This window comes from Meriones unguiculatus, chromosome 3 (genome assembly GCF_030254825.1).
Source record: "Meriones unguiculatus strain TT.TT164.6M chromosome 3, Bangor_MerUng_6.1, whole genome shotgun sequence".
Taxonomy (NCBI): domain Eukaryota; kingdom Metazoa; phylum Chordata; class Mammalia; order Rodentia; family Muridae; genus Meriones; species Meriones unguiculatus.
Genome location: NC_083351.1, coordinates 6636135 through 6652806, shown reverse-complemented (window position 1 = coordinate 6652806; position 16672 = coordinate 6636135). Strand labels below are relative to the sequence as shown.

At 39.2% G+C, this 16672-nt stretch overlaps 1 protein-coding gene across 14 annotated transcripts in view; it reads right to left on the bottom strand.

Moving 5' to 3' along the window:
• Positions 1-16672, bottom strand: part of Kif1b (kinesin family member 1B) — a 138151-nt gene that overhangs the window by 106712 nt on the left and 14767 nt on the right. For 13 of the 14 annotated variants that reach the window (XM_021636181.2, XM_060379057.1, XM_021636171.2 and 10 more), the window contains exon 2: positions 13165-13345. In XM_021636181.2, coding sequence (XP_021491856.1) covers positions 13165-13270 — 106 coding nt within the window. In that variant the 5' untranslated portion in view covers positions 13271-13345. The remainder of the gene's footprint in view (positions 1-13164; positions 13346-16672) is intronic. The other variant, XM_060379058.1, reaches the window with a different exon arrangement.

Below are 16672 nucleotides of genomic sequence, written 5' to 3'. Positions count from 1 at the left end.
TAAGTTAGCAGCTAAAACTAGGAAATGAGCTATTTCTATTTCAAAGCACCTCATAAGGCTTGAAATACTTAAAACACTTTAAAAATAAAAATTGGAAAGGTATTATTATATTAACCCAATGTGAAAAAAACAAACTCTTTGTGAGGTTCTTGCTATCTACTTCAAAGAAGCATTTGGTAAGGAGGCAGTCATGGAAAGTTTGTGTTTCTGGAATCCAAGGCAAACAATATTGTTATTTTCAGTATGTGTAGTGAGATTCGTGATTTATTAGTGCTCTGGTTCTACACATGTTGAAAATGACTTCTCATATAACTAATACCATCATACCGCACTGCAGCAACTGACTGAACGCTGTAGTTTAATCCTTTCTTTTTCACACAACCTTTTATCATCTCTTATTTCACATGAGACACACTCTCCCAAACATGTGCTCAGAAAATCTTCCCACATACTAGACATCTCAACCAGTTCCTTTTGCTGAGGCAAGGCTTCATGCCAAACTATCAGTGAAAACAGGATTCAAAAGTAAATCTGTCTTGGGCAGCTGGTGTTGAGGACACAGATAGCAACAGTTGCTACGTGCTTACTTCTCCCTCTTGCTGGATCCCTCTGGGCACAGCCACATACTTAGGTTCCAACCTCAGCTGCTGACAGAGTATTAATGAGGCTCACATTACGCATAGTCATGTGACTAGAACATGGTTCTAGAAAATCTCCCTACAAATAAATGGTAATTTAATCAAAGTCTGACAAAGGAGTACAACATACCAGTCAGCATTTGCCACAGCATTACTCTAACCCGTAAGTACTTTGTGTTTAGTAACCCTTTTTATCCTCCCAACCAGGCAGTGAGGCAAATGTCTTCTATTCCCATTTTATAAAGAAGCTATCACAGAAAAGTTCAATATTCCTTAGGCCACAGAGCTAGCTAGTGGCAGATTCAGAATTTGAATTTGTAGAGCTGCCACAATTAGACAAGAATCATCATGTAAATGCTTTTTCTCACATACAAAGATTACCAAGGTGAAAGAGAGGAAGGCATTTTATATATTTGTTTTACATACAGGTATATCTGCATATATATGTGCATATATATGGCTATACACATATAGCTACCCTCTAAACTTAAACAACAGGCATTATTTAAAACTCTCTATTCGCTTAAACTTTCCCTGTTTTAACAATAAGAATTAGACCACAAACTCTAATAAGAAAACAAAAATTAGGAGTCCCACTGCACGAGTTAAAGCTAAAAACCAGTAAGAACTCTGAGGTGGAGGCATGCCCCGAAAGCCAGTCTTCACCACCCCAAAGCATGGTTAAAGCAGAAGCTTCTCACATCTAGGAAAATGGGTATCATCAAACACTTAAACCGTATTTCATTCAGTTACCAGTTCTGTCAGAACATGAAACAGTGCAAGTTCTCAGATCCTACCCTTCATTTGTCATTTCCCTAAGGGGAAAAAGAAAGAAAATGTACAGCAGAGTATAGTAAGTTCACAAGAATCCCTTTCTTCTTCCTCAGCAAGCTTTCCTCCCAGATCTTTGAAGCCTCTGATAGTAACACAACCAACTTGGGTTTCTTGTTTGTTTCCTTGTTTGTTTGTTTGTTTGTTTGTACAGGGCTGGGGTTTGAAGCCAGGGCTGGGTATATGCTAAGCTAATGTAGCTACCATTTTGCTACATTCCCAGCCCCATCCTGTTTTTTTGTTTGTTGTTTTTTATTTTGGGGTTTTTTGTTTCTGTTTTTTTCCAGACAGGGTTTCTCGGTATAGCTCTGGCTTTCCTGGACTTGTTATGTAGACCAGCTTGGCCTCAAACAAAGATTCATCTGCCTCTGCCTCCCTGAGTGCTGAGATTACAGGCATGCACCACTGCACCTGGCTCAGAAATACTCAATTTTTCAAAAGTTCTTTATAAGGCTTGGGATCTACCTCAGTGTCTTTCCAGCACATATAAGACCCTGAGCTCAATCCCCAGCAATACACACAGTATAACTGTAGAATAGTTTTCATAAATAATATTAAATCTATCTATAGTTTAAATATTTCAGTTCCCAAATGAAAAATATAACAATACAAAAGTCAACATTTTCACAAGAGTTATCAAGAACCTCAGAAGACATAGTAATTCCTACTTTAAAAAAAAATTATTTTATTTTATGTGTATTAGTCATTTGTTTGCATGTAAGTCTACTTGCCTGGTGCCCACAGGGCCTGTAGAGGGCATCAGATCCCCTGGAACCACAGTTACAGATGGTTGTTCACCACCAAATGAGTGCTGAGAATTGAACTCTGGTTGTCTGGAAGAGCAGACAGTGCTCTTCCATCCCCCTCCCCATTCCTGGTTTATTTTGAGAAGAAGATCCCAAACATCCCAATGTCTGGCTGTTCACAAAACTAACCCACAGTATTAACTTTAGAAAACAAATATTAAGACTATTACACTATTTTCCTGTAAGATGCATTTGACATGCCAACTCCCATTCACAAAAATACATGGTTATATTCATGTTGAATAGCCCCTCACGTGAGGGAAAACACACACCTCTAATGCAAGGCTGCTCTCAAGATTACAAATAAATGAGATGCCTCTACAGTTAGGGAAGCAACTACTGGAATTATATGAATGGGAAGAACTGTACTCCCTGCATAACAAGAGGTTATTTTGGAGACAGTTGATAAAAACCACACATCTTTTTTACTGTTAAATCAAAGAGATATCAAAATTAAAGCAAAACTTACAGGGTAAAACTTAACAAAACTACTAAGGAGCATCAAAGGAAGTGAAAATGTGCAGGGCAATTACAAATGAACGAACACAGAAAGGAATAGCAGAGGGAGAACAGTGAGAATGTGCTGAAGACACTAGGGGAGAGGATCTGGTGTCACTTGGATCTCTCACAAGTGCCCAGGAAAATGAATAATGGGATAAGATTTCTAAACTCTACTATGTGCTTACGAGGCATCCTCTCCATTGGCACTGTCTCCAGAGAGTACTCTTAACCATTGGGCCATCTCTCTAGACCCCATGTTCTACTTCTTAAGTTCTGTGTCTGCCTCTATGAAATTATTTTGTTTCTGTTTTTGTTTTTAAGATTTTTTTAAAAACTTGTGTGGGAGTTGGGAGTTTTGCCTGCATTTGTATTTATGTACCACTTACATGCCTAGTGGCAGAAGACAAAAGATGAATGTTGGGTGCCTTGGAACTGGAGTTATAGATGGTATGAACCGTGTGGGCACTGGAAATTGAACCCAGGTCCTCTATAAGTACTCTTAACCACTAGGCCACCTCACTAGCCATATTCTTTTTTAGATTGTTTTCAATTGTGTGTGTGTGTGTGTGTGTGTGTGTGTGAATGGGGGTATAGGAAATGTGAGTTCAGGTACTTAAATCTAGAAAAAGTGTCTGATCCCCTGCAACTGGAGTTATAGGCAGTTGTGAGCGACCCAAAGTAGATGCTAGGAGCCAAACTCAAATCTTCAAGAGCAGTATGTGTTCTTAACCAATGAGCCCTCCCATACCTTCTTTTTTAGATTTAGTTCTTCCTTTTGTTTTGGTCTGGTTTTTTCAAGATAGTGTGTCTTTGTGTAGCCTTGGCTGTCATGGAACTCGCTCTGTAGACCAGGCTAGCCTCAAACTCAAAGAGATCTGCCTGCCTATGCCTCCTGAGTTCTGGGATTACAGGTGTATGCCACCACGCACAGCTTTTTTTTTTTTTTTTTCTGTGTAGTGTTGGCTGTCCTCGATCTGTAGACAAGGCTGGCCTCAAACTCAGAGATTCTCTACCTCCTGAATACGGAAATAAAAGGCCTGTACCACCACTGCCTGGCAATTTAGTTTATTTTTTAATATTTTATTCTTTGTATTTATACATGTATTACCTTGAATATTGAAGTATTTTCTAATTAAAAACATATACACTTGGGGGACTGGTGTAGTAATTATCTCATAGCCCAGGCAGACCTAAAAGTTGTGTTTTCTACCTCCCTCTCCTGAATGGCTGGTTCAGTTACTACCAAAATTCAATCTTATGTCAAGGCTGCCTTCTAAGTTCCCTTTATAAATTTGAAAAGCAGCTGTAGCATCTAAGACCTGAATATATCTTTTTCCCAAAAGGAACAATAGCCCTCATTCATCCCCTTCAAAAAAATTTCACAACTTTTGCTTTTGAGTTCAAACTCTTAATTCCTCATGCCACAGTCAAAACTGGTTACCTTAAGAGGGCCAGAAAAGAGCAGGATGGTATTGCTAACTACAATATAGACAAACATCTTTAAAACAATGATCACGCAATGTTTCAAAGGCTTTAGTTTAGTAATGGACCAGAGCTAATCCTGTTCTCTTTTTCGCAGTTGCTTGAGTTAACATTAAGCTCAGAGGGGCTAGGGAGCTGGCTCAGCAGTCAGGAGAGCTCATCCCTCCTGCAGCAGACCCACGTTCAGCAGGTTCCCAGCACCCACATGGCAGCGCTCAACCACCTGTAAGTCCAGCTCCGTGGGGTCTGACGTTTGCTGGATTTTGTGAGCTACTACACGCCGTGGTGCAAATGAACACGCATGTGCACACACACACAAATAAATAATAAGTAAATAACCTTTTTGTTTAAGGCTGACTCTTAAACGGACTGGCAAGATGGCTCAGCAGGGAAAGACGCTTGCCATCAAACCTGACAACCTGGCTTGGCCCCTGGGACCCGCACGCTGGAAGGAGAGAACTGCCTCCAGAAGGTGTTCCTTTATCTCCACAGATAAACCATGGTGTATATATGCGTGCATGTGTTTGTACTCACACAATAAACTAAATAATGTAAAAAGTAATAATCAACTTTCCAAAGTCCGTTAAATACTCAATTTTACTCCCTCCTCCTTTTCTCCTCGCCTGCTTTCCAGTTTTGTTACCACAGCATAAATATACAGAAATGCTTTCATTACTGAACCCTAGAAAACAAGGCGGTAACACAAGATTTGTATTTAGAACCCTTTTATTCTCCAGAATAAATTTGTTTATCTAATATCTCAAAGTCACTAATGTGGTAATTATACTGTTGTCGACAAACTACTAAGACTCTGCCTGCAACTATAATTAACATATCAGTGTGGGAGCACTGTAACTTTATATTAACTTTTCTCAAAAGCATGTTTGGGATTTTTCTCAAAAGGCATGTTTGGGTTTGTTAAAAATCCTAGTGATAGACTAGGCCTGGTGGCTATGCCTGTAATCATAGCACTCAAGAGGCTGACGCGGGAGGATCATGAATTTGAGTGTGTCTAAAGCTGCATAGTAAGACCTGCCTCAAAAACACAAAACAAAAACCTCAGTGACATCAGGGTAGCCTTCCTCTGCCAAAAGCATCCTATGTCAAATATTTGGCACAAAATTATTCAAAACCATGAAATCAAACCTAAAGCCATAACATTTTAGAGTCTTCTGGCAATACAGTAAAATGATAGAAAGTATAAAGTAGATTTGAACAAAATACCTATCTGTAATCATAAAGCGTTATTTCATTTGAAATAACAAACTACATCCCTAACATGATTTAAAAAAAAAAAAGCAAGTCTAAGTATATTACACATGTTCACCATTTACTCAATCACAAAGAGTTAAAAGTTATATAGTAAAGAAAGAAGCTGGAGTGGTGGCACATCTTCAGTCCCAGCACTGCAGAGTCTGCTCTTCCGGAGGTCCTGAGTTTAATTCCCAGCAACCAACATGGTGGCTCACAGCCATCTACAAGGTCTAAATGCAGACAGAACAATGTATCCATAATAAATAAATAATTTTTAAAATTAAAAAAAATAAATATTTAAAAATAAATAATTTTTAAAAATTTAAAAAAGGTACCTGGAAAGCCTAGATCTCATTCAACTGAGTAGACAAAAGCCTCGAATTGATACTGTACTCCCCTCTATGATTTCACGTAATGAGGAAAACACAGGGAGCTGGCTAGATGACTCAGTAGTTAAGCGAGCACACTGATCTTCCAGAAGACCCAAGTTCAGTTCCCAGCACCTAAGTCAGATGACTTACAAACCCCTGTAGCACCTCTGACTTCTGAATACACCTGCACTAATGTGCACATACATGTGAGTATATATTATGTATATATATATGTATACATATGTTAAATTATATATGTAATTTAAAATAATAAATCATTTTGGGCAGTGGTAGCACACAGTCTTTAATCCCAGCACTCAGGAGGCAGAGGCAGGTGGATCTCGGAGTTCAAGGCCAGTTTAGTCTACAAAGGGAGTTCCAAGACATCCAGGAGTATAAAGAAAAACCCTCTTCAGGGAAAAAAAAACAACAAAACACCAAGTCAATCTTAACCTAAAGTTATATCCAAATTAGACAAGAACATTATTGAACAGGATAGTAAAACAGCAGCTATCTTGACATGCAGAGCACAGATGACACTTACACAGACGGAGGAGCCCCAGGGACAGACAGCCACATTCTACTTCCACAATAAGTGAGAGCCCAGGTAAATGAGATAATCACTACTTGCCTTAATGACTTCAGGACAATGAGAAAGTAAAGAAAACCAGCTAGAAGATGATTTTGAAGACTGAATGAATTAAAATTTATAAGTATCTAAATATGAGAGCTTATGTGTTTGTTATTTTTAATTAAAAACCATTTTCCTCACAATAAAAAAAAATGATGAAAAAAGTAAAGGGTTTTTTGTTTGTTTGGTTGGTTGGTTGGTTGGTTTTTAGGTTTTTGAGATAGGATTTCTCCAGGTGGTCTTGGCTGTCCTAGACTTACTTTTTAGACCAGGCCTCAGTCTCCCTGAGTGCTGGGATTATAGGCACCCTGCTAAAAGTAAGGTTTTTGTTTTTCCCTGCTCCAATTTACCTCAAGGTTTTTCACAGTGAAAGGGGCTCTCTAGGATCTGGCCAGAACATATCTGGAGAAACAATGAATATGTTGAGAGGCAGAGACAATGAATATGTTGAGAGCCGGATCTCTGTGAGGACAGCCAACTCTACACAGAGAAACCAAAAGAAGAAAACTAAAAAAAAAAAAAAAAGAAAAAAGTAAGAAAGAAAAAAAGAAATGGGGAAGGCATCCAATAGACTATTAAATGGTTTCTTAAACTAAGGGACAATCATTGTACAAACTATGCTATTTTCACTGAAAATGGAGAGAATGAAAGAGTCCTACTTCTATTATTGTTTTTTGTTTTGTTTTGTTTTGGTATTTTAGAGACAGGGTTTCTCTGTGAAGCTTGGGCTGGCCTCAAACTCATAGAGATCCACCTATTTCTGTCTCCAGAGTGCTGGGATTAAGGGTGTGTACTACCACCATCCAACTGCAGATAACACCATTAAGAATAGGATAGAAGAATTAAAAAAAGAAAACAAAACAGGACAGAGAAACCCTGTCTCAAAAAAAAAAAAAAAAAACCAAAACAATGAAAGGTGTTATCTATCTAGCTATTTATCGATAATGAAAAAGAGAAAGGTAAAACAAATTCAATTTATTGAATACTTTATTAAGGAAGGTACAATGGATATGAAACACAAAATCAGAACTCCTCCCAATTTATGAGACCAACATACAAAGTAAAAACCTGTACATCCGCACCTTGTCCAACAGGCAAGATCTGAAATAAAGAAATGAGGAGGATCATCACAGCCAGATTGAAGAATCCTGAAAGAGTAAACTGAGCATACTACTTACTCTGATCTGCTGAAATATGGATAAACAGGGCTGGCTAGATGCTCAGTGGGTAAAAGTATTTGCCATGATGCCTGATGAACCAAGTTTGATCTTTGGAACCCACAGGTAGAATCACTTCTCTATGTTGTCCTTTGACCCCCCCAACACACACAAATAATATAAGTGACTAAATATTCATGATATCTATACAATAATATATACAATAAATAACCACAATATCTATAAAATAACTATTCTAAAACTACCCACTATTTTTCTAATATAAAGAAAACAACTGTAACATTAGCAACAATTATCTGTGGCAAAAAATGACAGTTAAATCATTTTTTGTTTATAGAAGCAGCCAAAAGATACATCATCTCTCTCTTCCTCAATGCAGTGCTATAAACAGAACTCCACAGCAGGAACTTCTCAATAAACACAAGACAGACCACACACACACCAAAAAACAGGCTCCAACACAAATATTCTAACAAATTGTATTCATAAAGCTAACTAACCCTTGGAAGCAAGTAGATAAGTAGAAACAGAATTCAGAAGAAATACTTCTAATTTACCAAAACCCAGTATTTTTATCATAGACAAATATGTCCTAACATATGTTCAAGTAATTAAAAAAAAAAGTTTTGTTTTTTTTTTTTTGTTTTTTGTTTTTTTGTTTTTTTTTTTTAGCAAAATGGAAAGGAAAATACATACCAGGGGTCAGGGATGTCTCTCAGGTAGCAAAGTTCTTGTCTAACATACACAGGGCCTGAGTTTGACCTACAGTACCTTATATACTGGACAGAATGACCCACACCTCTAACTCTAGCATTCAGGAAGTAGAACAAAAGGGCCATCCTCCACCACATAATGAGTTAGAGGGCAGCCTGGGCCACAAGAGACACTGCCTCAAAAAAAAAAAAAAAAAATTAAAGACAGAAAGGAGGAAGGGAAGGAGAAAGGGATATCCCTGACATCTTGTCTATGAAGTAGAGCACAATCTAATCTTTCTGATGTTGAACTCTAACCTAGAAGGAAAAGACAACATAAGTGCAGGGGCACACCGCCAGCAAGATGGCTCTGTGGGTAAAAGTACTTGCCACGGAAGCCTCCTGGCCTCAGGTCAAGCTCCGGAAGCCACAAAAAGTGAAAGGGAAAAGAATCTACAAAGTTGTCCTCTACCTCCACACCCACTTAGTGGCACACATTTGTTACATACACAGAATAACAGACAAACAGAGAAAGTCTATAAGTAAATAAAGACATAAATAAACTGGAAGGAATGAAGAAAGGCCAGAATGAGGAAAGTCCACTATAAAGTCAGTACCCAACACACAAGCCTGTACCAAAGAAAGGAGGCCTTGAAGCTCACAGTCTTTCCCAGCCCTGACTCTGGGAGAAAAGAGAAGGGCACTGACAGTGCAGGACAGGGCCTGCACATCCTCTTACTTTTCTGAAACATTTAATCAAGTGGACATGTGGTTTTAGAAGTAAAGATTCTCCTCTCTGGAAAAGAAAGGAGCAAAAATGTGGCACAAGGATTTCAGAAGAACAGGCTATGGGGCTAGGCTGTGCCTTGAACAGACATGCACTAACTTCTGCTGTGGACAGGCACACTGCACCCAACCTCTCTTTTCACACGACTGATTAAGATTAGTTCATAATAGAAAAAAAAAATCATACAAATTTAAAGAGGATTTCTTCCTGCCAATAGGTAGTGGCACCCAATTTTAATGCCAGCATTCAAGAGACTAAGGTAGAATAATCATGGGTATGAGAGGAATGTAGGCTACAAAAGTGAGGCCTGTCTCAAAATGCAAAACAATAAAGGCATTCTCTTCTGTATCAGTCCTTCTCAAATCCCCATACTGGCCACGACCATATTTTTAATCAATAGACATGGAACATTCTCTGTGCCTGTTGTAAGGGTTTAGAAATGCACATATGTGGATGGGAAAGCCTTTAAAGATGCAATATAAGCAATTGGGGTAAAAAAAAAAAAAAGCAAAGTTACTTCTATTCCACTTAGCTTAGCATTAAAAAATAAAAATTTTAAGATTCTAGGCAAAGGAAGACTGATAATAAGTGGATTTATGTAACCAAGAACAAGACAGAATTCTATGGAAGACAAAGCAAAATATTACAATTCCATCTTATACTCTGAGAAAATCAGCTCTACTCACCTCCTTTGTCTGAGAGAATTTGTTCAGTGTCTCCAAACTTACACATAATTTAAGCATGAATGTTAAAAGTTAAATCATTACTTTTGACCCATTTTCTTTTTTACTACATAATTAGACCAACAAAATAAAAATGGTTCTAAAGTGAAGGAAACATGGGATAATAATGAGCATTCCTGAGTAAAACCATTTGTCTCTCTGTTTACATATTTGTCTGTATCTAACATATTTAAGACAGTAATACATGCCCATGCCACAAAATGCTTCCTGAGACCACAGGACACTTAAATAAAAAGGCTGCCTGTCACTAAGCTTTCAAATTTATTCCCCAAAGTATTCTTTATGCTTTTCTACTTTTCGTAAAAATTATTATAGAAGGGACATTCTACGCCCCACATAGGGAGCTATAATGCTGTGATCTATAGGCAGGCCAGTCTGCCAGCATAATCGCCTTTTACAGCACCTAACTAACACAGAGCTACAGCTTATCCTTTTTTTTCCAGCATTGCTACATTTAAAACCACAGGTACTGAGCACTCAGGAGGCAGAGGCAGGCATATCTCTGAGTTGGAGGCCAGCCTGGTGCACAGAGTAAGGACAGCCAGCTCTACACAAAGAAACTCTGTCTTGTAAAAAACCAAATCACACAAACTACATGTACTCTTTCAATCTAAAACTATTGTTTTAACTTTTTAGTTGATTCTTTGCAAACTTCATATCATGCACCCTAATATCACTCATCTCCCTGCCCCTTTGTATCCACCCTCTGCCCTTGCATCCTCCACTCCCCAAAATAAAATAAAAATAGAAATTAAGAAAAAATTTCATCATAGAAGCTGCACTGTGTCAGTGTCCCACACAATATACCCTTTGTCCACACTTCCTTACTTGTAAACGCTCATTGTAATGAGTTATTGGTCTCGGTTCAAGGCTTCCTGTTTCTGTTTTTTAATAAGACACTTGCTGCTCTTACAGAGAACACAGGTTTGAATCCCGGCACCCATGTGACGGCGGCTCACAACCGATAATTCTAGTTTCAGGGAATCAAAATCCTCTTGTGTTTTCAGGTACCAGGTTATGTACATGACACACTTACATAAACATATAGGCAAAACACTCATAGTCATACACATAAAATTACATATAAATATTTTTTCAAAATAGCTTTAATCTATTTATTCCTCAAGCACATCCTACAGCTGTCTCATTACTGAACCATCTTATTTGCTCTTTCCAAAACCTGCATTTACAGTTCTTGTCTTAATGTGTATGTGTGTGAGAGAGACTGGGTAAACATGCATATGTGTATCCATCCATGTAGAGACCACAGGTCAATCTCACCTGGTATTCCTCAGGAAGCCACTACCTCATTTATTAAGACAGCCAGGAGTGGTGGCACACACCTTTAATCCCAGCACCTGGGGCTGGAGAGATGGCTCAGCGGTTAAGAACACTGGCTGTTCTTGCAGAGGTCCTGAGTTCAATTCCTGGCAACCACATGGTGGCTCACAACCAACTATAACATAATCTGATACCCTCTTCTGGCATGCAGGTGTATATGCAGATAGAGCACTCATATACATAAAATAAACAAATCTTTAAAAAAAAAATCACAGCACCTGGGAGGCAGAGGCAGATAGATCTCTGAGTTTGAGGCCAGCCAGATCTATAAAGTGACTTCCAGGACAACCAAGGTTACAGAGAAACCCTGTCTCAGAAAAAGAGCAGGTGGGGGAGGAAAAAGAGAAAGAGAGAGGAGGGAGAACATGAGCTACATAGCAATCTCTGTCTGTCAGTCAGTCTGTCTGTCCCTCTCTTTCTGTTTCCTGACTGTTCATGCAAGCTCACCCTCCTGCACCTATGCAGGATGGCCCCCTCAGACTGGAAGCCAAAATCTTTCCTTCCTTAGGTTGTTTTGTCACCTATTTTGTTGCAGCAATGAGAAAAGTAAAGTAACTAATGCAAATAGATCACTAGCAACACACACACAGGTATTTTAGTACGTCATGCTATTCCTATGATCAACTTTTTTTTTTAATTTGTTTATTATGAGGGCACCAGATCTCATTATAGATGGTTGTGAGCCACCATGTGGGTGCTGGGAATTGAACTCAGGACCTCTGGAAGAGCAGCTAGTGCTCTATAACCACTGAGCCATCTCTCCAGCCCTATGATCAACTTTTAAATAGTCCACTGTGAGGCTGTAACAGTAACCAGTCTGAAAAAAAAAATCAATTCTGATTTATTACAAACTACAGACTAAAAGATGGTAGGTCTACTCCTATTTAAAATAATATTTTGTCTACAGACCCATATAAATAATTTAGTAATACAAGTGTAAGTGCAAAGGAAACAAGCTTAAGTCATTTTTATTTAAGCATTTTAATAGAGAAACAAGTTAGGAAGAAATGACTGTTTCAGGATATGTTGACTATATTGCATTTTTCAAGACAGAGTCATTATATAGCCACCCTAGCCTGGAACTCACTTTGCAGCTCAGTCTGGCCTCAAACTTCTAGCTGCCTCAATGCCCCAAGTGCTATGATTTATAGGTGTGTGCCACCAGCATTGGTATTTTACTGTATATTACAACCAATGCTCAAATCAACCATTAAAAATCAAGAAAATATGTTTGAATACTTTTTTTCATTTTGGTTTGGTTTGGTTTTGGATTTTTGTTTGTTTCGTTGGTTTTGTTTAGGTTGGGTTGGTTTTTCAAGACAGTGTTTCTCTGTGTAGCCTTGGCTGTCCTCAACTCGCTTTGTAGACCAGGCTGGCCTCAGACTCACAGAGATCCACCTGTCTCTGCCTCCCAAGTTCTGGGATTAAAGGAATGTGCTACCACCATCCAGCCAAGAGAATAAGTTTTTTTTTGTTTCTTTTTCCAGAGCTGAGGACCGAACCCAGGGCCTTGCGCTTGCAAGCACTCTACCACTGAGCTAAATCCCCAACCCCGAGAATAAGTTTTAAAAAACATTTTAGCAAGCTCAAATTGTAGCTAATAAAAGAAAGAAAAATGTTGGGAGGGTATTAAAGTTATATTTTACTTCAGAATTTGGTAAAAAATCACTGCTTATACCTGTCATAGAATCTAAACTTGGTAAGTAAGCATCAACACCCCGCTATTTAGGTTATCCCAATTATAAAGAATGAAACAAACAGCTCATATTTAAATTCTGCAGAAAACAGTCCTGACGGGAAGACACTCAATAGCTCATTGTGAACGGCGATGATGATCGTTTGCTCTGCTCACAGTGAGAAGCAGAGAGGGAAGGGGAGTATGCGCTGATGGAGAAGCACGTGTACTCACTGGTAGAGTTGCCTTGCATTTGAATGATGCACTTGGACTCCTTGCTCATCTCTCGAGAATTGAAGGGTCTCACTCGAACAGCGACCTTCACTGAGGCTCCCGACATTCTGATGGCTTTATAAGGTATATGCAGTCCAGAAATAAAAATCAAATCTTCTTTAGAGGTTGTGTCCAAGGCTGCCTTAAAAGAAAGCATGGTACACAAGGTCGTCAGAATTAGGGACACAAAGGCTGACTCACGAGAGCTACTGCTTCAGTTCTACGTCCAAAAGCCTCTCCTCACATTCCCAACAGCCATTTACTGAACAGTAAAAATGGAAATTTCTTTTCCTCTTCCATCATGTCTTTCTCAGAACCTAAAAAGTCTCTGATTAATTAAAAATAATGTGCAAAATAACAGCCATCAATCTTTCTTTGTGTGTCTTCAGATCAATCTCCAGTAATATAAAAAAAAAAAAATATTTGCTAATGGAACCCCTTAAAAATATAAGTTTTCACATAAGAACCATTTATTTGTTTGGTGGTTTTGTTTTGCATTTTATTTTGGTTTTGGTTTTTCAAGACAGGGCTTCTCTGTGTAGCCTGGCTGTCCTGGACTCTGTAGACCAGGCTGGCCTCAAACTCACAGAGATTTGCCTACCTCTGTCTCCCAAGTGCTGGGATTAAAGGCATGTACCACCACTGCCTGGCTCTGAATGGGGGAGGGGGGGGTCATCACCATCTTCCAACATGGGTTTCTCTGTATAGCCCTGGATGTCCTAGAATTCACTATGTAGACCAGGCTGGCCTAGAACTCACAGAGATCTTCATTTACCACCTTGCCTCTGCCTCCTGAATGCTGGGACTAAAGAAGTGCACCACCACCACCCAAGTTAAAAAAATAAAATAAAAAACTTTTATTACTTTAAAGAAATTTGGTGATTTTTTGACAAATGAAACACTTGGTTCCATGATAAGTAACGAACAGAGAGATGTTCTAGTTTATTCCTTTAACCAGGAACAAGGCCAGGCCAGCCAGGACTACACAGAGAAGGTGGGAAGGAAGAAAGGCAAGGTGGGAGAAAGGGAGGGAAGAAGGGAAGGAAGAAGGGAAGGAAGGAAGGAAGGAAGGAAGGAAGGAAGGAAGGAAGGAAGGAAGGATGGATGGATCTCAAAACTACCCATGCATGAGAACCAGAAGAGATTCTGCAGGTATGCCAGCGACTTTGTGAGCTAAATAAAATCACTATAGTTCACTAATGCAAGAAAACATGGGAAAAACACAAACATTTTCAGAGGAAGTTTCTCTCAACAGACCAAAAACAATTCAATTCCATAGGAAGGAAAATAAATAAAGAGTAAACTACAAGTAATTTCCAAAAGGAATAACCAATCTTCTGAGCCAGGAAGAAACTTACTCATTACAAAAACATCTTTAAGAAGAAAAAAAAACAAAAAGCTAACAAGGGAAAGTATTTATTAGTTTAAATATCATGGAACCTGATAGAACTTTAAAATCTGATCAATATTTTCTTTTTTTTAAAAAATACAGCTTCAATGTCAGAATTAAATCATATCTTTTTTACTTTTTCGAAATTATGGTCAATTTTAAACCACTGAGAAATTACCTTTCAAGATGTATAAGGTAAATGTACTTTAAATGTTTGAGATTATAATGTAATTATTTTTTTTTTACCCCTTCTCTATTCTCCCTCCAATTCCTCCCATGCTCCCATCCTCTTTCAAATTCATGGTCTTTTTCTTTGTCGCTGTGTGTGTGTACATTTTTAATATATAAATGCAACCTGCTCTGTATAATGTTACTTCTATGAGTAAGTTTTCAGGGCTACTATTTGGTATTACTTCATCAGTTGGTATGCTGTTCCCTGAAGAATACTATTTCTCCTGCTCTCAGCATTCTTTAGTTGTCTGTAGTTCCATGTTAGCACATTTCCTGGTGTCACCCCTCCAGCTTACTTTAAGAAGCTATGTTGTTGAGACTTCATGAATGTAGTTTCTTTGACTTTTCTAGGAGACAAAATCTTACAGAAAATGTCCTGTTCTTCTGGTTCTTACAATCTTCTGTCCTGTCATCCCACCTCCACAATATCATCCCTCTACCCCTATTTATTTTTACTTATTTCTTTTTCTTTTTTATTAGTTACATTTTATTAACTCTGTATCCCAGCTGTATCCCACTCTCTCATTCCCTCCCAAACCCACCCTCCCTCCCTCATCTCTTCCCTGCCCCATTCCAAGTCCACTGATTGGGGAGGACCTCCTCCCCTTTCATCTGATCCTGTTTTATCAGGTATCTTCAAGACTGGCTGCAAAGTCCTCCTCTGTGGCCTAGCAGGACTGCTCCTCCCTTGGGAGGTGGGGAGGTCAAAGAGCCTGCCATTGAGTTTGTGTCGGAAATAGTTCCTGTTCCCCTTACAATGGGAAACCAATTAGTTACTGAGCTACCATGGGCTTCAACTGAGCAGAGGTTCTAGGTTATATCCATACATGGTCCTTGGTGGAGTGTCAGTCTCAGAAAAGACCCCTTTACAGCCTAAACCCAGCACCCCCCCAGTCCCATCCTCATGCCTCTTCATTCAACCCCCTCTCCTTTTTTTCAGAGAAGGGGGGTACCAATCCACCCTGGCACCTCAAGTTACAGCAGGGCTAAGCACATCCTTTCCCACTGAGGCCAGACGAGGCAGCCCAGCTAGGGAAAAGGGATCCAGAGGCAGGCAAAAGAGTCAGAGACAGCCCTTACACCCATTGTTAGAGGACCACATGATGACCAAGCTGCACATCTGCTACATATATCTAGGGGGTCTAGGTCCAGCCCATGCATGTTCTTTGCTTGGTGGTTCTGTCTCTGTGTACCTCCCTGCGCCTACGTTAGTTTATTCTGTAGGTCTTCTTGTGGTGTCCTTGACCCCTTTGGCTCCCTCCATCCCGTCCTTCCTCCCACTACACAAAACTCCCTGAGCTCAGCCTATTGTCTGACTGTGGGTCTCTGCATCTGCTTCCATCAGCTGTTTGATGAAGTCTCTTAGAAGACAGTTATGTCAGGCTCCTGTCTGCAAGAATAGCAGAGTATCATTAATAGTGACAGGTTGGCTCTCTCCCATAGGGTGGGTCTCATGTTGAGGCAGTCATTAGTTTGCCATTCCCTCAATTTCTGCTCCATCTTAATCCCTACACTTCTTGTAGGCATGACAATTTTTGGGTTGAAAGTTTTATGGATGGGTCCTGAACTTTAAATGTAGGAGCAGTGTTGAAGATGTATCAGTGGTGACTGTGCTCTACAAAACTGCATTTTGATCAGTTGTGGTTTTTCTGTAATGGCTGCCATCTGTTGCAAAGACAAGTTTCCTTGATGGGGGTGAGAACTACGCTAATCTATGGGTACAAGTGTAAATATTTAGAATGTAACTAAGGATTATATTGGTTTAGTCAAGTGGCAGTTGTAGGTTCTCCTTCAAGATCTATGACTTCACAAATCTGGGGTAGAGCTGACTAGGTTTCCAGTACCAGG